We start from the raw sequence: 17753 nt of genomic DNA, 5'->3' as shown, positions 1-17753 counted from the left end.
AATTTACAATTGTTCTTGCTTTTAACCAACCTTATTGTGATCAAATTTACATAAAATACCCAGAGTGTCAATGAATACATTGGTAAATTATGACAAATGTGTAACCCCATGAATTCACAGAAAGATAGGCAATATTTCCACGGCCACAGAAAGTTCCCCTGTGCCTCTTGCCTCTAGTCTGTTTCCCTTCCCTCACACCAGGCCACCTCTGACATCTCAGAGTAATTTTGCCTTTTCTAGAACTTTACGTAAATGTTCTCTGTGTTTACTTTGGCTTTTTTCACTCAATAGAATGTTTTTGATACTCATATTTGCTGTTGCATTTATCAGCAGCTTTCATTTCACCTGTAGATGACAATTTTTGGCAATGGTAAATAAAGCTACCACAAACTTTCAAGCAAATTGTCTGTGAATAGATGTTTTTACTTTTCTTCATTAAACATCTACAAACTGATGTAGGTCATATCGTAAGTCAATGCTTAACTTTATAAGAAACAACCTGTTTTCCAAAGTGGTTGAAAAATCCTACTACAATCTCACCAATTGCATAGTATTCCATGTCTGCCTCATTATTAAATGTTTTCAATTTTTAAAACTGGAGCCATTTGCATAGGTATGGGTTTAATTAATGATGTTGAACATCTCCACCTATGCTCATTAAAGATGAAAATTTTCCTTCCTCATTATTGAGTTTTAAGAGTTTTATGCATTTATTTATGTGTATACAAACATCAAGTATGTATATGTACACCCTGGATACAAATTCTTTCTTAGATGTATGAATGGCAACTATTTTCTCAAATTCTGGGGCTTGTTTTCTCATCTTCAGAATGGTTTTTGAGCAGCAAATAATTTTCATTTTGAACAGTATCAAATGATTATTGTTAGTACGTTTCATTAGGTTTATTTATAGCCTATCTAAAAAATACTGTCCTCTCATTCATGAAGATTTTATTCTGTTTTTTACTAAAATAGAATTGTAGCTTTCATGTTCTAGTCTATGATTCATTCTGAATTAACATTACACAAGACGTTAAGTGGATTGACATTTATTTTTCAAATAGATGTGCATGTATTCTAGTTCCATTTTGTGAATTATTTCACCATTGAATTATACTAGTGGCTTAATTAAAAATCCATTGAATATGTGTGTGTGTGTGTGTGTGTGTGTATTTATTTGCAGTCCTCATTCTGCTTTATTGATTTGTATGAATTTCAGCAAAAACCACACGGTCTTCATTTCCTAATCTTTAAAATGAGTTTTGAAATCAGAGTGTGTAGTTCCACCCACTTTGTTCATCCTTTTTCAAAACTGTTTTATTCTTCTAGACTCTCTGCATTTCCAAATAAATACTGAAATCAGCTTGTCAATTTCTATTATAAAAAGGGCCCACAGAGATTTTCATAAGTATCATCTAGAATCTACAAATTAATTTGGGAAAAATGAACATCTTACTAATATTTAGTTTTCTAATATATGAACCTTAGGTAGATCTTTAATTTCTATCAGCAGGGTTGTGTGGTTTTCATTTTAGAGGTTTTCCACATAATACGTTAATGTATTTCTTAAGTATATCATAGTTTTGAAAATTCCTGTAATTATTTTCAGTTGTTTATTTTTAATACATATAAATATAACTGATTTTTGTACATTTTTATAAATTTATATTCTGTGGCCTGGCAACTCCAGTTATAAATTCTAGCAATTTTTGGCAGATTTCTTAGAAATTTCTTTATACTGGGTCATATCAGCTATGAACGGTGATAAGTTTTCTTGTTTCTTCCCAATAGTCATATCTTTTTCCTTTCTTTTTGCTTCTTTATTGTATTCATTATGATTTTTAATATAATATTGAATAGAAGTCTTAACAAGGGACGTCCTTGTCTTGCCATCAGTCTTATGGAAAAAAACATTCAGTTTTTACTATTAAGTATAACATTAGTTATAGTTTCAGAGATTAAGATTAAGATAGTACCTTTAAGAATCCAGTAAGTATTTTTGGTTGATGTACTTTCTTTTTCTCAGTATGATTAGAAATGTTCCACTGTATCCTGAACTTATTTTTCTGATGTGAAGTAGGTCATAGATCTGAACTTTTTCCCCTGTGTAATGTATTTCCTTCCTCTGGGTGATTGAAAAAAATTTATTTTTGGTTTTCAGCAATTTACTATGATGTTCCTAGAGATATATATGCTGTGGTCATCAAATCCGGGGAATTTTTTACCATTATTTGCCATTAGGGAATTTTTTGCCATATATATATATATATATATATATATATATGGCATACTGATTTACCCATACTGATTCTTTTATGACACTCTAATTATAACCAGCATCTGGGCTATCTCAAGGACGTTTTCTATTAACTACTTTTCCTTGACAATGGATCACCTTTTCAAGTTCCTTTGCTTGACTAATTTTTTTATTCTCTAGACATCATGGATGCTATATTTTAGAGACTCAGCTCTCTGAAAAAGAGACCCAAGCTCCTATATAATTGGCCCTACCAATTTATAGGAGCTTGGGAATTATCTTGGATTTTATATAGATCCTCCCCACTAAAGAATTAATTTAAATTTACCCAAGTGCAAGGTGACAAGCCAATAATTCAACTGCCTTACAGATATGCTTCTTCTAAATTCCTCTGAAGCATATCTATGAGACAGTTGAATTATTGACTCATCACCTTGCACTTGGGTAAATTTGAATTAATTCTTTAGTGGGGAGGATCTATATAAAACCCAAGGTATTTCCCAAGCTCCTATAAATTGGTAGGGCTCAACCTCCCAACTCCGTCTCCCCTAAAAATCTTGCTAGAGCTTGGTTTCAGCTTTGTTAGTAAGGTCAAGTGCAGGCATTTCTCTGTGTTATGATTCTTATGGGAAGACACAGGTTTTCTATTTTGTCTCCTAAATAAATGCTAAGAATGATGACAAGCTATCACAAAGTTGCTCCACTCCAGTCACTTGAATTCGCTTAATTCTTAATACCCTATTAAAATTTGAGTTCCGCAGCAGTGACACTGTAGTAAATTGGGGGCAGTTCCTATCTGTATGTAATCAGGCAGCGCTTGCCAAGCTCTCCCAGATGATCTGCGTGTGTATTTCTCGGCACCTGTCCACACACAGGGCTTTCGTGTCTGGTGTATGTACCAGACCTCTGTGCTTTCCCCAGGTTCCAACTTGCTGCACTGCTCAAGAAATATTCTCCAAGCAGGACGCTGAGTTAACTGCAAGGCTTGCCTAAACAATTTTTCTTCTTTCAGGCATTGCAGCCCTGCGCTGCTCATTCTGCAATGAGTAAAAGCAGTTTGCCTCATATTTTCTTCCAATTGTACGATTGTTTATTGCTGAAGTCCACCATCAGTTATCCCTACACAGCTGAAAATAGAAATCTAGTTGTGTACTTGCATAGAGAATTTTTCAACTTCATGAATTATTTATAATTAGGCTTGTTTGGGATGACTCTTTAACAAGAAGCTGTCATGTATTTAATAAATTAAGTTCACAAAATCATGACTAAGTATCTATGCTTTTCGTGACGTGAAATGGTAACACGTTCAATGACAAAAATTAAATTGCTAGTGTAATGAATTATCATTCATTTTTCTCATCTCTAAGCAAGACAAATTCATAGCTATTGCTAACATAGAGTATGCATGTGGAGTCTCCTGTTGCTCTCTGTTTCACCTTCTTATATTTACATATGACGCTTATGGCTGTACTACAAATATTTGTAAGTAGTACATTCCCAATGTAACTCAAAATTAATTAGCTAGAGTTAAGCGAAACTGTCTTCTCAGATGGAACCAGAAACATTGTCAACAGCCGAATTTAATATAAATTATATGTTAAATATAACATACATTTAACATGCTAAATATATGTTAAGTATAATTGATGTGTTAAATATATACTTAACATATAATCTTATATGTTATGCTTATAAGATTATACTTAACCTATAATCTAACATTTACTCTTAACCTATAATCTAACTTTATATTGTGATGGCTGAAAAACATGGTGTAGCTTGATAATGTTGAAATTTCACCAAAATTGACCACGGTTTTAACTTATCATCATCAGTGGCTGTGCCTTCAAAAATAAATAAATTTTTATTTTGAATTAACTAACCAAATATTTCTTTTCAATATGCCATCCGATGACTGTTCATAATCAGTTACCATGAACTAAGAGGGGTGAGAAACATCATTACCCCAAACATTTTTCAGAGCACAGAATCTGGAACAAAGGAATTATATCAAGGGATTAATGGGATTAACAGTGTGGCCATTGAATTAGAGGCCCCATTTAATTGGGCTTTGGAACACGTACCTTGTTATGAGTATAGCTGCATCCACTGAAGTCATGTCGTCCCCCCAGCTTGTTGACATCTCTAAATGTATGTCATTCTTTTTGCCAAATTCTTCGTGTTGCCACTTACAAAAACTCTCTAGCATTTTCTCTCCATGGTGCCCAATATAAAGATCTGCCTGCAAACAAAGATATTTCATTTCAAGGGCAATTACTCGTAGGTGTTCAAAAAACCAAAAGCTAAGGGAACTTCTTGAATTACTAAAGCAGACTGCTGACCATAACATTAGTTAGAACCTGGAAGACATTCAGGATTAATTTAGTCTGAGCTAAAAATCTTAAAACTTTGTGAAGGTGCAATAATTACAGAATCTGTTTAATGCTATTCTGCAAAAGGAAAGAGGTGCCATGGAACATTAAGAATGTGGAACTTTTATGCTTAACTCGTTATTTCTACAATTTAAGAACAAAGGTTTTCTAAGGTGCCAGTTAAGCACCATGCCAAAAACGATGCTACAGCCCATTCTACGTTACAAGAAATTACAGATAAGAAAAGGTTTTAAGAGCAGACATTTAAATAAGAGAATTAAATGCCATTGACATGACTTTTTTAAATTGCATCTTGGAAAGTTAAGGTTTATTGTCAGAATCCTTGGAAACTAAAAACATTCCATTTTTCAAATGAAATTGAGGTATTAACCAAAACTAAAGGCCAGTTTTATGTATACTTTGAATAATTCAGTGAATACTCCTGAGTTTTTAAGTTAATAAAAAGTACATTCTTAATATTCCAATTATTTAAAAGTTTCTGAAGACAATTTCTCACCCACTTAATTGAATAAAAAACTCAAGACTTTCTTACTGGAGTTTCATGGAGGAGAATAAGCTTTATCACACGAAGATTGACCTGCACACCAAGACTCTTGTGTTGGAAAAGGTTAAAAACCTAAAAACAAATAAAAATAAAAATCCTAAAATGAAACTGAAAAACATCTTAATTTTTCTTAAGGCCCAGACATGGGAGAAGTCTCCATTTAGTTGAGAAATCTTATTTAAAAAATAAAAATAAAAAAGTGGGAAAGGAAAGTGATTTTTTTTTAATGTGGCACCCTGATTAAAAAATAAATAAGTAAAACCTTAATATTAATTTAACGTGTATTTAAAATACATCACAGGCACACCAAACTTATGCTGTCAGAGATATTACTACCTGAAAGAGACTGAAGTCGTTAGGCTACCCTATGCCGAACGCTGATGGAGTGCTCTGGAGATGGCTGAAAAGGAACAAAAATGCCTGATGTGTAAAAAGTATTCTGTCCACTGGAAAGACAGCCAACTGATAGCAATACCAGTAAAAATGGGGATATATCTGTCTTCAAATGAGTGGTTCTTACCCTGCCTTAAATGGTAGCTAAAATTGTAAATAGACATTTGCCTTTTGTTTCTGTTTATTCTCTTCTAAGAACCCCTCTTCACTCTAACCTGATTTTCCTTGAAGGAATTTGCCTGTCAGAGCGTACAATGAAGTCAAAGGATTAATTTGGTCGTAGGCATCCCTAAGATGTCAGAGTCTCACTTTCTTTTCCCGGGTAGAGTGTTGTGCCATCATAACTCACAGCAACCTCAGACTCTTAGGCTCAAGACATCCTCTTGCCTCAGCCTCCCAAGTATCTGGGACTACAGGCGCCCACAGCAACAACCAGCTATTTTTTAGAGATGAAGTCTCACTTGCTCAGGCTGGTCTTGAACTCGTGAGCTCAAGCAATCCACCTGCCTCAGCCTCCCAGAGTTCTGGGATCACAGGCACGAGCAAACGCACCCCCAGCCTCTTAAAGTTATCCACCTGTGATTCAGCTGGTTACAATTTTAGTGTTAACTATTAGCTATTATTGTTAATAACTATTATTATCATCTATAATCAGATCTGACATCAATGTCGTATACCTATATAAGAGCTCAGTAGATTTACCAACAGACATTTAATATCACCTTGTAATTAATCTATAGTCCTCTGAGTAGGGCTCTGCATATAAGTAAACATAACATTTCTGCTAATTTCAGCAATGGCTTTTAAAAAAGAGAAGGATGAAAAGGGCACAAAAAAGGACAGAAAAAAATAACAGAGTTTTTCCACATCAAAATTAACAATGAGACCAGTATATGATGCCCCATGGTCGCATTAATGTACACAGCTATGATTTAATAATAATAATAATCATAAATTAACAATGAGGGTGCTTTATTTACTAGGAGATATATTAATAAATCATTATTTTGAAATGACTTCTGAGATGGATCAATTTTGTATACCTAAAGTCTATTTTTACTGATGGCAAAACAAGAAAGAAATAGTAATAAGTTAATTTTTAAAGAACTTCATTATAAATACTCACACATTTCTTCTTTGAGTTTTCTTGAAAAAATTCCAAGTGCACTTTAAAGTTTGCCTACCATATTTAGGATGGTTAGAATGAATCTCCTGGCTGCATCTGCTCCATGATAGGAAACCATGGCTGGGTCTGCGACCACTACAGTCTCTATGTTGTATTCTTGAGGTAATTTGTATGAATATCGTTTCCCTCGTCTACCTTCTGGTACTTTTTTAGACCTAGGTCTTCCTTTATCTGCAAGAGAGAATTGAATTTTTAAATGTACTTCCATATTGGCAAAGTGAATAACAGTCATTTTTCATGGAAAGCAAAATCAAATAATTAGTCTGCATACATAGGATTTCAAAGAGCATTTGTCTTTAGAGTATGACTTTGGAGTGAGATTAGGATTCTGCCACTTATTAGTAATAGAATACTCTACCCTCTACCACATCCACAGCTCACTTCACACAGGGAATCAACCTTTGAAAACGCTCCTGTCCTCACTCCTTCATTTGTCAGGATTTAAAAGGAAAATTAAAATAGATTGCTAAGAACTGTTCTGTTTTCGTGACAAGCAGACCTCAGTGCCACCTAAGGCCCCTCCTTCTCTTCCTACTCATCAACTCGGAGGTCTCTCCCTGGACAAGATCAGCAGCTACACTTTACACATATGCCTCCACGCGAGGGATATAAATACCTTTAAACTCTGATAGACAGTTACCTGATAGATAGTTTTCGGATTGGTTAGAAGCTTTCCCTACTAAAACAGAATGAGCCTTTGAAGTCACCATGTTCTTCTCCAAGAAATAATTCCTTGCTTTGGGCTCCTGTCTTTTCTACAAAGTGATAATGGTCCTGGCTTTTACATCTCAAATTATTCAGTAGGTCTCAGAAGCCCCTGGTATCAGTTATCAGCTACCCTCAGCCTATAACCCCCAATCCTCTGGGAAGATAGAAAAGGCTCTCCCATACTCTTAAACAGCAGCTTACAAAACTTCCCTTAGAGGTACTCCAAAGCTTGCTAAATTTCTTCCCCATGTTCCTTTCAGACTCCTCTCTCTCCTAGGGCACCTTTGGTAGAGCCTTTGAACTCCTGGGCGTTCTTCCTCTTGGCCTCTTTCTCACTCCTTCCTAGCAGAGGAGATCACTGGGGTGCTTCTGAGAGGATATGCAAGTACGCGTCTTCCTCAACCTCAACCTTTTCATGGCAATAAACCACAACGTTGGTAGCCTGGAGATTGGATTTTGCTGAAAAATACTCCAAGATAAAAAGGCCTCTTGCAACCCACAACCCTTGTGGAAAGGTCCATTTCAAGTCCTCACTAGTCACACACACTCCAGCTAAACATCTAGGAATTCTGTTCTAGATCCACATTGCTCAGTTCAAAATTACTGTCCCTCCAGAGCCTGCTGCCATGCATGGCAAACTTCCTGAGAGTCCATCGGCATATCCCTGCCAGCCAATCATGGACACTGCACTCTGAATCCCTTGACAGAAGCTTCAACACCATGAACTTTAATACGCTGTGGTAGATGCATACAGGACATGGCGCTGTTCTTGCACTTCTACAGAACTCACAGAACTCATGTACCAATTCTATCTCCCCTTTGCCCATGCTGGGGAACAACGCTCCCACCCACCATGGCATTATACAATATCCTAATTGCCTACAGTCCAAGAGGGCCTTCAAGGTCTCAAAACTGTTGACTTTTCTCAATCCTATGGAAATTGTTGGATATATGCCAACATTTCTCCACAAAAGGGGCTTGTTGCCATTATTATCTCACCTGACCTGGTGAATCAAGTCACCTGGAGTCCTGTGTAATCCCCTCTTACTCTGATGGCCTGGGATGGTAGGGGGCCTGTGCACCCAGTATCTGACTATAAATAGGCTCCTCCTAAGCCGTCTGAACAATAGAGCTCACCTTCATCTCCAGAGAGCCATATTCACTTCAGTTTCACTGGTACAGTGAGCTCCCCTGTGTCTAATTAGTTCATCTCACCCAGGCCTTCTGGTGGAAAGTTCTCTGACAGCTCCCAGGCTTGAATGACACTTCTGGGTCTGGGTCATAAGGCCTTTGTGAATCCCTTTCCACGGCACACACTTCCAAAGCCCCATAAGGTTACTACCAATCGGACACAAACAAGCTGCTCAAAAAATACAATTTGTCCCCTCCTCCCCAATCACGCCCCTTTAAGGGACATAATTTTTCGTTCCAACCCCAGGAATGTTGAGAACTAAAAACCCCTTAAGCTTGGCGCCTGTGGCTCAAGGAGTAGGGCGCCAGCCCCATATGCCAGAGATGGAGGGTTCAAACCCAGCCCTGGCCAAAAACTGCAACTTACTATTCCTTCTTCCAGTAGGGCGTATAATTAGGCCACTATTCCTGCTTACACCGTATGTGCACTTCCACTGGCTAGGCTAACTTTAGCTCCAATGTATGAAGGCATAGAGCACTTTAGAGAACATTTTACAAGGCTTTATTTCAATATATTCCCCCAAATGAACTTATTTTTGTTAGGTAATTGCCATCAAGTGCTCATCTTATGCCTCCCCGGCAAGATGGGAGACACGGATGGGGACGGGAGCTTGTCCTCTGGCATATCCACGTCCTAACCTCACTCTTGCCAATGAGACTGTGCCTCTTCCCATTTACTCCTTATACCACCTAACCAGCTCGCGGCCTTGGCTGCCCTTGCAATAATTGTAGAATCTCAGCTGGACTTACTGCTGGTACCACTAGTTTACTTAATTCAATCTTTTCAGCACAATAACTGTCTTTCTTAATAAGCCAACTGCCCAAGAATCAGCCAAACAAATTGCTATATGACAACAACAAATGAACTTCCTGGCAGGAGGTGTCTTCAGAATAGGAGAGCAATTGATCCCTTAACTGCCAGTCAAGTAGAGACAGGTGCCATGCTGGGAGAAGATTGCTGTTTCTTTGTCAACCAGTTAAAATACAAACCAACATTCAAGGCATTCTAAAGAGGGCTAATACATCTCCTGACCAGGGAACCTCTGGCAGATCTGACTGGGGGGATTTTAGATTCCAAGTGTGGCTTTGGTTTTCCCAGTTAGTACCCCTTTGGGGACACTAAAGCCTGGCTTTTATCTCTCATTTTCGGACCCTGAATTCTCCACTCTCTGACAACATTGACTCAAAACCGAATTTAGGCCCTAGCTAGTCCTCTCCCCAGAAACCCCCATCCCACCATCCCACATCAGACCTAGCTTTTAAGACTATCTGTTTTCTATCCCTACCCCTAAAGGACCCAAATGGACTGTGTCAGGCAGGGACATCACTCCACTCACAGGTGAGCAGGAAGCAGGTTCAGAAGAGTCTTCTGTCCATAACAGCCAGTTTTCTGAATTCATTTTTTAAATTGAAATTTTAATTTTAATCAGAGACAGGAGGCAATGAAAAGGTGGTCTTGCCAAAAATAGCAGGAAAATATGCAATCCCACAATTTCCCCAATAATAGCTAAAGATCGACCCTATGAACTCAGTTGCTGACAGGCACCCCATGGAGGTTCTGTTTATTACAATATCTAAAAAGAGGTGAACAGACAGAAAAGAGATGTAAATCATTCTTTTTTAATATTGCTTTTGACAATCTGCTTTTTATAGAGTCTCTAAGTGAAAAGCAGGGGTGTGAGCTACGGGCATCAGCCATGCCTTGAGGGCAGAGTCACATCTCCAGTGAGAAGGCCTGTTTACAAGGCAAGGCAGAGGAGCCGACTCTTGGACCTAACATCCTGCCACTGCTCCTGTTATTAGCATGCTGCTAAGAAGGAAAGAGAGGAAGCAGGTGCCAGAATTTCTCACTGTACCCCATCAGTTTACAACTCCTGGAGAAAAGGCCTGAATGGTTGGTTTTCCAAGCCAACATATTCTTCCCTTTTCCATCTTCATGCTGATCCTTTTTCTACCTGGGAAAGAGTAAATACACTTCTTCTTTTTTTTTTTTTTTTTTACAGACAGAGTCTCACTTTGTCTTCCTCAGAAGAGTGCTGTGGCATCACGGATCACAGCAACCTCCAGCTCCTGGGCTTAGGCGATTCTCTTGCTTCAGCCTCCCAAGTGGCTGGGACTACAGGCGCCTACCACAAAGCCAGGCTATTTTGTTGTTCTTGCAGTTTAGCTGGGGCTGGGTTTGAACCCACCACCTTTGGTATATGGGGCCGGCGCCCTACCCACTGAGCCACAGGCACCGCCTGTAAATATACTTCTTTCTATCCTAATCTTTGTCTGGAAGAATTTTTTCTCAAACCCTCCTTCACTAGTTCACACCCTACCATTCTTCTATTCTATTCTATTCTATTTACCACCTTTCTATACCCCTTAACTTCTTTTCATGTTTAAAGGATTAATTTATCTCTTGCACTCTTGACCTACTATTATGACATCTAGGCCCACCTGAGTCAGCTCTGAGCTCTAACATGCACAGGGTCCCCTTACAGTTGCTGGACACTTCCCTAATCTAGACTACCCCCACATTATTGTGTCCGACTTTTTCTAGCAATGACATAGATTTTTAAAAAATATTTAATGAACCAAATTTAAGTTTTCCCCAAATTTCACATACAGCAAGTTAACTAAATTAACTATCATGTTATAAAAGTAAATAAAAAATATTTATTTATGAAAGAGGCAATGCAAGATGATAAGGACAGCAGCATTCATCTGAAAGAGAATCACTACAGGTAAAAGCAAACTCTGTGGATCCAGATTTAGCATCAGCCATTAATACCAAAGACCTTAATGAAAGACAAATAAGAGATTGATTTTCTGTGTATCCTGAAGTCTGGGATACTTAGAAATTATGTAACTTCTTAAATTGTGTTATCAGTTCTACCTAAAGTTACACACTAGTGCGTCATAAGTCTACAGTTAATATTTAGTAAGGAACATTTCCACAGGTATCAGAAGAAACTCATCTTGGCAGATTCAAGATCTGCTAACTGATTATGAGACTATATATATAATTATATATATGTAAACAAATTTGAACAATTAAGTTCATGAACTCGTATTAGAGAAAGTGTTACATAACTAATTGTTGAATATCATTATAGTCACCAGATGGCCAAGAGGAGTATTTTCTTTCTTTTTTTTTTTTTTCCTCAAGCTGTCACCCTGGATAGAGTGCTGTGGTGTCACAGCTCACAGCAACCTTAAACCCTTGGGCTTAAGTGATTCTCCTGCCTCAATCTCCCAAATAGCTGGGACTGCAGGCACCAACCACAACACCCGGCTATTTTGGTTGTTGTTGTTGTTGTTGTCATTGTTGTTTTAGCTGGCCTGGGCCAGGTTTGAACCCGCCAGCCTTGGTGTATGTGGCCGGCACCCTACCCACTGAGCTATGGGTGCTGCCCAAGGGGAGTACTTTCAACGTGACTATAGTAATATTCAGTGATGAGGTATGTAGCACTTTTTCTAGGATGAGTTTGCAAACTTAATTGTCAGACCTCATATGATGACAGCACTAATAGCCATCCAAGAAAAAAGTTCCAAAATTGCTCTGAAGGTTAGACTAGGTGCTGGCACTGATGCATCACGTCCCAAGGGAAGTACTTCAAAGTTGACCATAGTGATATTCAGCAATGAGGCATGTAGCACTTTTTCTAGGAGTTAGCAAACTTCATTGTCAAACCTTGTATACATGTGTGTAAGTGTGTGCATGCATGTGTGTATTGCTGCCACCACATTTCCTACATAGATATATCATTGGCCTTGAAAAGAAATAAGAAACTGAATACTATGCAGCACACGTTCACCAATTTTGACAAGTGATAGCGTCTCACCAATGTCAATTTCTACCAAACAAATGAGAATGATATGAATGAATCGGTAACTACAAAGTAGCACCTCCTACTGGGATACTGTCCCACAATCTCTCTTACTTTCTCTCAGTTATCATCTTTCCATTCTCAGGTTTTATGTTAGATGCTGTAGCAGAGACTGTTAATTGTTCCTTTCTTTCCTTTAGTCATAGAAAATCCCTCTTCACACCCCCTTACTGTTGTTTTTATCTAAGTGGGTGGCTACCCAATACCTGCTGTTCTCAACCTACTGTTCAACTTGGTATAATTATGCGACTAAGTATTGAAGAACGGAATTTGAGCAGCACTGGAATATAACTGCTTCTTGGTCACTATGAGAAAATTACTGTGTTCTCCTTTTTTTTTTCATCTCATAGGCTAAAACCCAAAGTATGGTGAGCTAATGTGGGCGTCACAGAAGATAACAATTTGGGGGCATGGCAAACAATATTGAAGGAATCTGGGTCACTGGATGGGATCCTAGGTGAGACTGACCAATTTGCCCTGGCCTACCTGCATACAATTGAACCATAACATGTTGGAGAAATAAACTTCTGTCTCACTTGGACCACTGTGTTTTGAGATTTCTATTAGTCTACACCATAACTAACGCAGATGGCTCTCACTGCCCTTCCCAGTTAGGTGCCTCTTGTGAATTCCTTCAGATAATCCACTCATGCCACTTGCTTGGTTAACTCCATCACCACATCAGGAGCTCCACAAAAGCAAGGACTGTTTCCATTACTCAATACCCTCTACATGCTAAGAGCCATGACTGTACACCAAAATAATGACTTCAAGTCTAAGTAGCCTCAAAAGTAATTTCATGTGTTCTAAATATTGTAGACTAAATGTTGTCGGATGACTTGTTAACTAATTTTTCAATAAACTGTATCTATGTGAAATCAAGAATTCAAGTTTGTCTTAAAACAATGGGCTTTCATGAAATCTCTTAAGAGCTGTATAATTTTGAACCAACTCAGGAACAAACAGATGGTCCATGTATCTCCCACGCCTCTCTTGTCTCTTCCTTCTCCTGCTCATCTCTCCTTGGCTCACTCTGTTTCATCGGTTCTGGCACCCTCACTGTCAAAGAATTGTGGGCCAGCTGTTCTCCTGACCAAAAATCGCCTACTCCAGATATGTTCCTGACTTGTCTTATATTTAACCACCTTCCATAACAGGAACTCACTCTGCCTCATCTGGCATTTCTAATCTCCCTGTCTTGCTGGGTTTCTCTCCAGTTCTCTGCTCAAGCAGGGTAATCACAGTCAATAAAGATAAAACATTAAACAATGTTGTTTTTGCCTCCTCTGCTTAACAGTGTTATAAATTACCAGAAGTAATATTTATCTAATGGCTTTCAGTTACTTGCTAAAGAAAACAAATCCATTTCAACCTCAAAAAGAAAGTAGCATAACCATTGCTAAAATTAAATTAAAATGACCAGAATCTCCAAAAGGATCAACCCATCATAAGCAATTACTTTTCTGCACAGAACATGTATAAAAAACTTTTAGAATCATTTTGACGATGAAAGTTGAACCCAGATTAACCCTATTGAAGCTATGTTTTAAACATAAATAAGATAAACCCCTTTTTCAAGAGAGGTGATATCACTATTATCATTTAAAATATTTTCAATAAGCCATTAAGTATATTATAAAGAATTTTCTGTTATATAGTATCTAATTCTAACAAATTAACTGTAAATGCAATACATGACTTAAAATAATTGAACCAGAACTTTTTTTTTTCTTTTTTTGTAGAGACAGAGTCTCACTTTATGGCCCTCGGTAGAGTGCCGTGGCCTCACACAGCTCACAGCAACCTCCAACTCCTGGGCTCCAGCAATTCTCTTGCCTCAGCCTCCCGAGTAGCTGGAACTACAGGCGCCCACCACAAAGCCCAGCCATTTTTTGGTTGCAGTTTGGCCGGGGCCAGGTTTGAACCCATCACCCTCGGTATATGGGGCCGGCGCCCTACCGACTGAGCCATAGGCGCCGCCCGCTGAACCAGAATGTTTTAAGATATTCACCAATAAAGTTTATCCCTTTATAAACAGAATTATAGAGGAGTCAAGATAATATTTTTTTTTAAGTAAGCCTTCCACTATAGGTCTAATTAAACCTCCAGACATTCACAATCTAAGTAAATTTTTTAGAACAAAATCTCTGTGGTCAAAATGCACAAATACAAATCTTGGCTTTGCCACTTACTAGCTTTGGGACAATGGGGTAAAAATTTAATTTCTCTAGCTTTGTTCTATAGATATAAAAATTATACATGAATAGAAATGTGTGTACATGTGTAATTTGTTTAGTGTATGTCTAATATTAAATGTGAAATATATGTTAGCTACTATGATGGCATTTTCACAATGGAGTCAGGAAATATGCTTTCAGATAGATCCATGCTTCTGATATTTCCAAGGAGACACATGTACATTTACATGGGTGAAGATTCACCTAGACATATACTCTTATTTTCTCAGTAAAAGTTTGATTTTAACGTTGATCACACTTTGATCTCATCAAATAAAATGAACTGAAACCTAGAGCAAATAATCATTGGTCATGTTAAAATTATTGCTTGGCATTGGGAATATAAGAAGATTCTGAGGGCAACCATGGGTATTTAAGCAATCTAATGAGGTCACAGCCTACATCAAATTCTCTCCCTTCTAAGATGTTTTCCTTCATAAAAGAGAAAACTGGATTGCATTCTAGAAGGCTGTAAGACAGAAAAGGGAGTAATATGGTCTCGTTCACAGTATCACTGAAATGATCTCATGGAAGTCAAAAAAGAGACAGCTTAGGGTATGTAGTTGACATCACAAGAGACAGAAAAAAAGGCAAACTTCATGTATTGAGACGGAATCTTATTCTGCAGCCCGGGGTAGAGTGCTGTGGCCTCATAGCTCACAGTGACCTCAAACTCTTGGGCTCCAGTGACCCTCTTGCCTCAGCCTCCCAAGTAGCTGGGCCTACAGGCACCCACCATGACACCTGGCTAGTGTTTTGTTTTGTACTCTATTTTTAGTAGAGATGGGGTCTCACGCTTGCTCAGCTCCGGACCTCAATAAATCCACCTACCTTAGCCTCCCAGAATGCTAGGATTACAGGTGTGAGCCACTACACCTGACCAGGAGAGCTCTTACTTAGACCTGGTCCTGAGTTGTGATGGTTACAGCAGATATGAGAAAAACAACACAGATTCAGGAAATGTGATTTAATAAAATTAAACAATATTATAATTTCAGACCCATTAGGAATCATGGCTATCTACTCCTTCATTTGACTAGAAATGACTATATATAAATCTATACAACTGGATAGCAAAGGATCCGTTGGAAAAAATGCATCTACCTCAACCCTAACAGGGCCAGGGCCTATATGATTACTGTCCAGCTATCCCAACCACTAGTAAATGCAAATAGAAAACATAATAGTTATTTCTAAAGGTCTTTTAAAAAATTGTTTGTGCTACCTAGTAATGAAATCTCATCTTACAACTGTTACTTTTTGCCAAGAAGATTGTGGCTTCCCATCTTTTTGTTTGTAGAGGCTCAACTGAATTCAAATTTATGTGCCTGGGGTCTAATCTCACATGCAGTAAATAGTATTTGTGGAAGAAAACTGAGGCAACCTGTGTCCAGCACTTATTGGGCCAAAAAGGCTTAAGGAAACCAGAAGACTTAGAAGCTTGAGGGAGGATGACGCAGAGGGATCTCTAAGGTTCAGATGTCTCGATAAATACAAGACACACAGAAGATGCACAAAAAATTGCAGTGGATCCTCACACTCTGGGAGGCTGAGGCAAGAGGATTACTTGAGGTAAGGAGTTCGAGACCAGCCTGAGCAAGAGCAAGACCTTGTCTCTATAAAAAAAAAATAGAACAATTTGCCAGACATGGTGGCACAGGCCTGTAGTCCCAGCTGCTCGGGAGGATGAGGCAGGAAGATCGCTTGAGACCAGGAGTTTGCAGTTACAGTGTTCTATGAAGATACCACTGATGTCTAGACTGGGCACAGAATGAGAGTCTGTCTCAAAAAACAAACAGACAAACAAACAAAAAACAGATCTTGCCACCCATGTTTAAAACGCTGATTCCCTGGGTCTCAGCCTCAGGAATTCTGACTTCGTAAATTTGGATGGGGTCCTGAAACCTGCATTTTCAGTCTAATTCCCAGGTGATTTTGGTGTAGGTAGTTTTATACAAACCAGAAGTGTATAAATTTTTGCTGTGAAGGTATTGAGAGTCCCAGACAGAAATATTATCAAAGACACCTTTTCGAACATTTGGAAACTAGATTACAAGAAGGCTAGAATGAAATCAAGAAGACATACAATAAACTGCAGTAATCCAAGCATTATGTAAACTGGCTCTAGAGACCAAGGTCCAGGGATGGGTGTGATTCCTGGTATGCCCTTACAAAAGCGTAGGGTACTTACTTTAAATCTCTCAATTTCTTTTGTTTATTTTTAATTTTTTTGTCTATAAAATAATAAAAATACTACCTACTATGTCATTATCACCAAAAACATAAAATACAATTTCACATCCGAGATACATACAAGTACTGGCACACGGTACGTTTTTTTACAAATGTTCTTGTGACAATGAAGCGGATGTGGAAGGAAGAGCTAAAAGGCCAGATACTCGGAGGCAGACACCACCACGAGTAAACTCCATCAGACAATGTAAGACACGAAGTGATTAGCATGACACCTCTGTGTGGCTGCTGTTTCGGTTTTTGTTTGGGGGGAGTTACTTTTCACTTTCTAGGGAGGAGATACATAGTGGGGGACATCAGCAGAGGAGTTTGGGAGGGAAGGTGATGGGTCCAGTTTCAGATTTATTAAATCTGAGAAGCTTGAGGACGTTGGAATAGAAGTTACGCTGCATCTGGAAGTCAGGAGAGAGGCTGGGATGGAGACCGTTTGGAACTGATCAACGCGAAGTTGAACCCACCGATTTGGATTATATTAGCCTGGGAAAGTATGCAGAATGGGAAGTACAAAGAAAGGGAAGCCGTCCTAAAAAGTGCCTGCGTTCAGGGGGCCTACATGTGGAAGAGTGCCCATAGAGGAGACAGAGGAAAAATAATCATAAAATGAAGGCTAAGGTGGAAACCAAGAGATCGTTTATAAACGGAGACAGTCTCCTTGTCTGTATCAAGAGTGGCAGATCAATCATGTAAGAGAGAGACAGAAAAGCACGTGGTATATT

General features: G+C 38.4%; 1 protein-coding gene across 4 annotated transcripts in view; it reads right to left on the bottom strand.

The window, feature by feature from the left end:
• The window catches only part of ADAMTS19 (ADAM metallopeptidase with thrombospondin type 1 motif 19), a 226270-nt gene that overhangs the window by 173113 nt on the left and 35404 nt on the right, over positions 1–17753 (bottom strand). For 3 of the 4 annotated variants that reach the window (XM_053567390.1, XM_053567391.1, XM_053567392.1), the window contains exons 4-6: positions 6772–6944; positions 5183–5266; positions 4342–4499 (exon numbers count right to left, since the gene is read on the bottom strand). In XM_053567390.1, coding sequence (XP_053423365.1) covers positions 4342–4499; positions 5183–5266; positions 6772–6944 — 415 coding nt within the window. The remainder of the gene's footprint in view (positions 1–4341; positions 4500–5182; positions 5267–6771; positions 6945–17753) is intronic. The other variant, XM_053567393.1, reaches the window with a different exon arrangement.

Source organism: Nycticebus coucang, chromosome 17 (assembly GCF_027406575.1).
Source record: "Nycticebus coucang isolate mNycCou1 chromosome 17, mNycCou1.pri, whole genome shotgun sequence".
Classification (NCBI taxonomy): domain Eukaryota; kingdom Metazoa; phylum Chordata; class Mammalia; order Primates; family Lorisidae; genus Nycticebus; species Nycticebus coucang.
The sequence above is the reverse complement of the archived record's forward strand: the minus strand, read 5'-3'. Positions and strand labels throughout refer to the sequence as shown.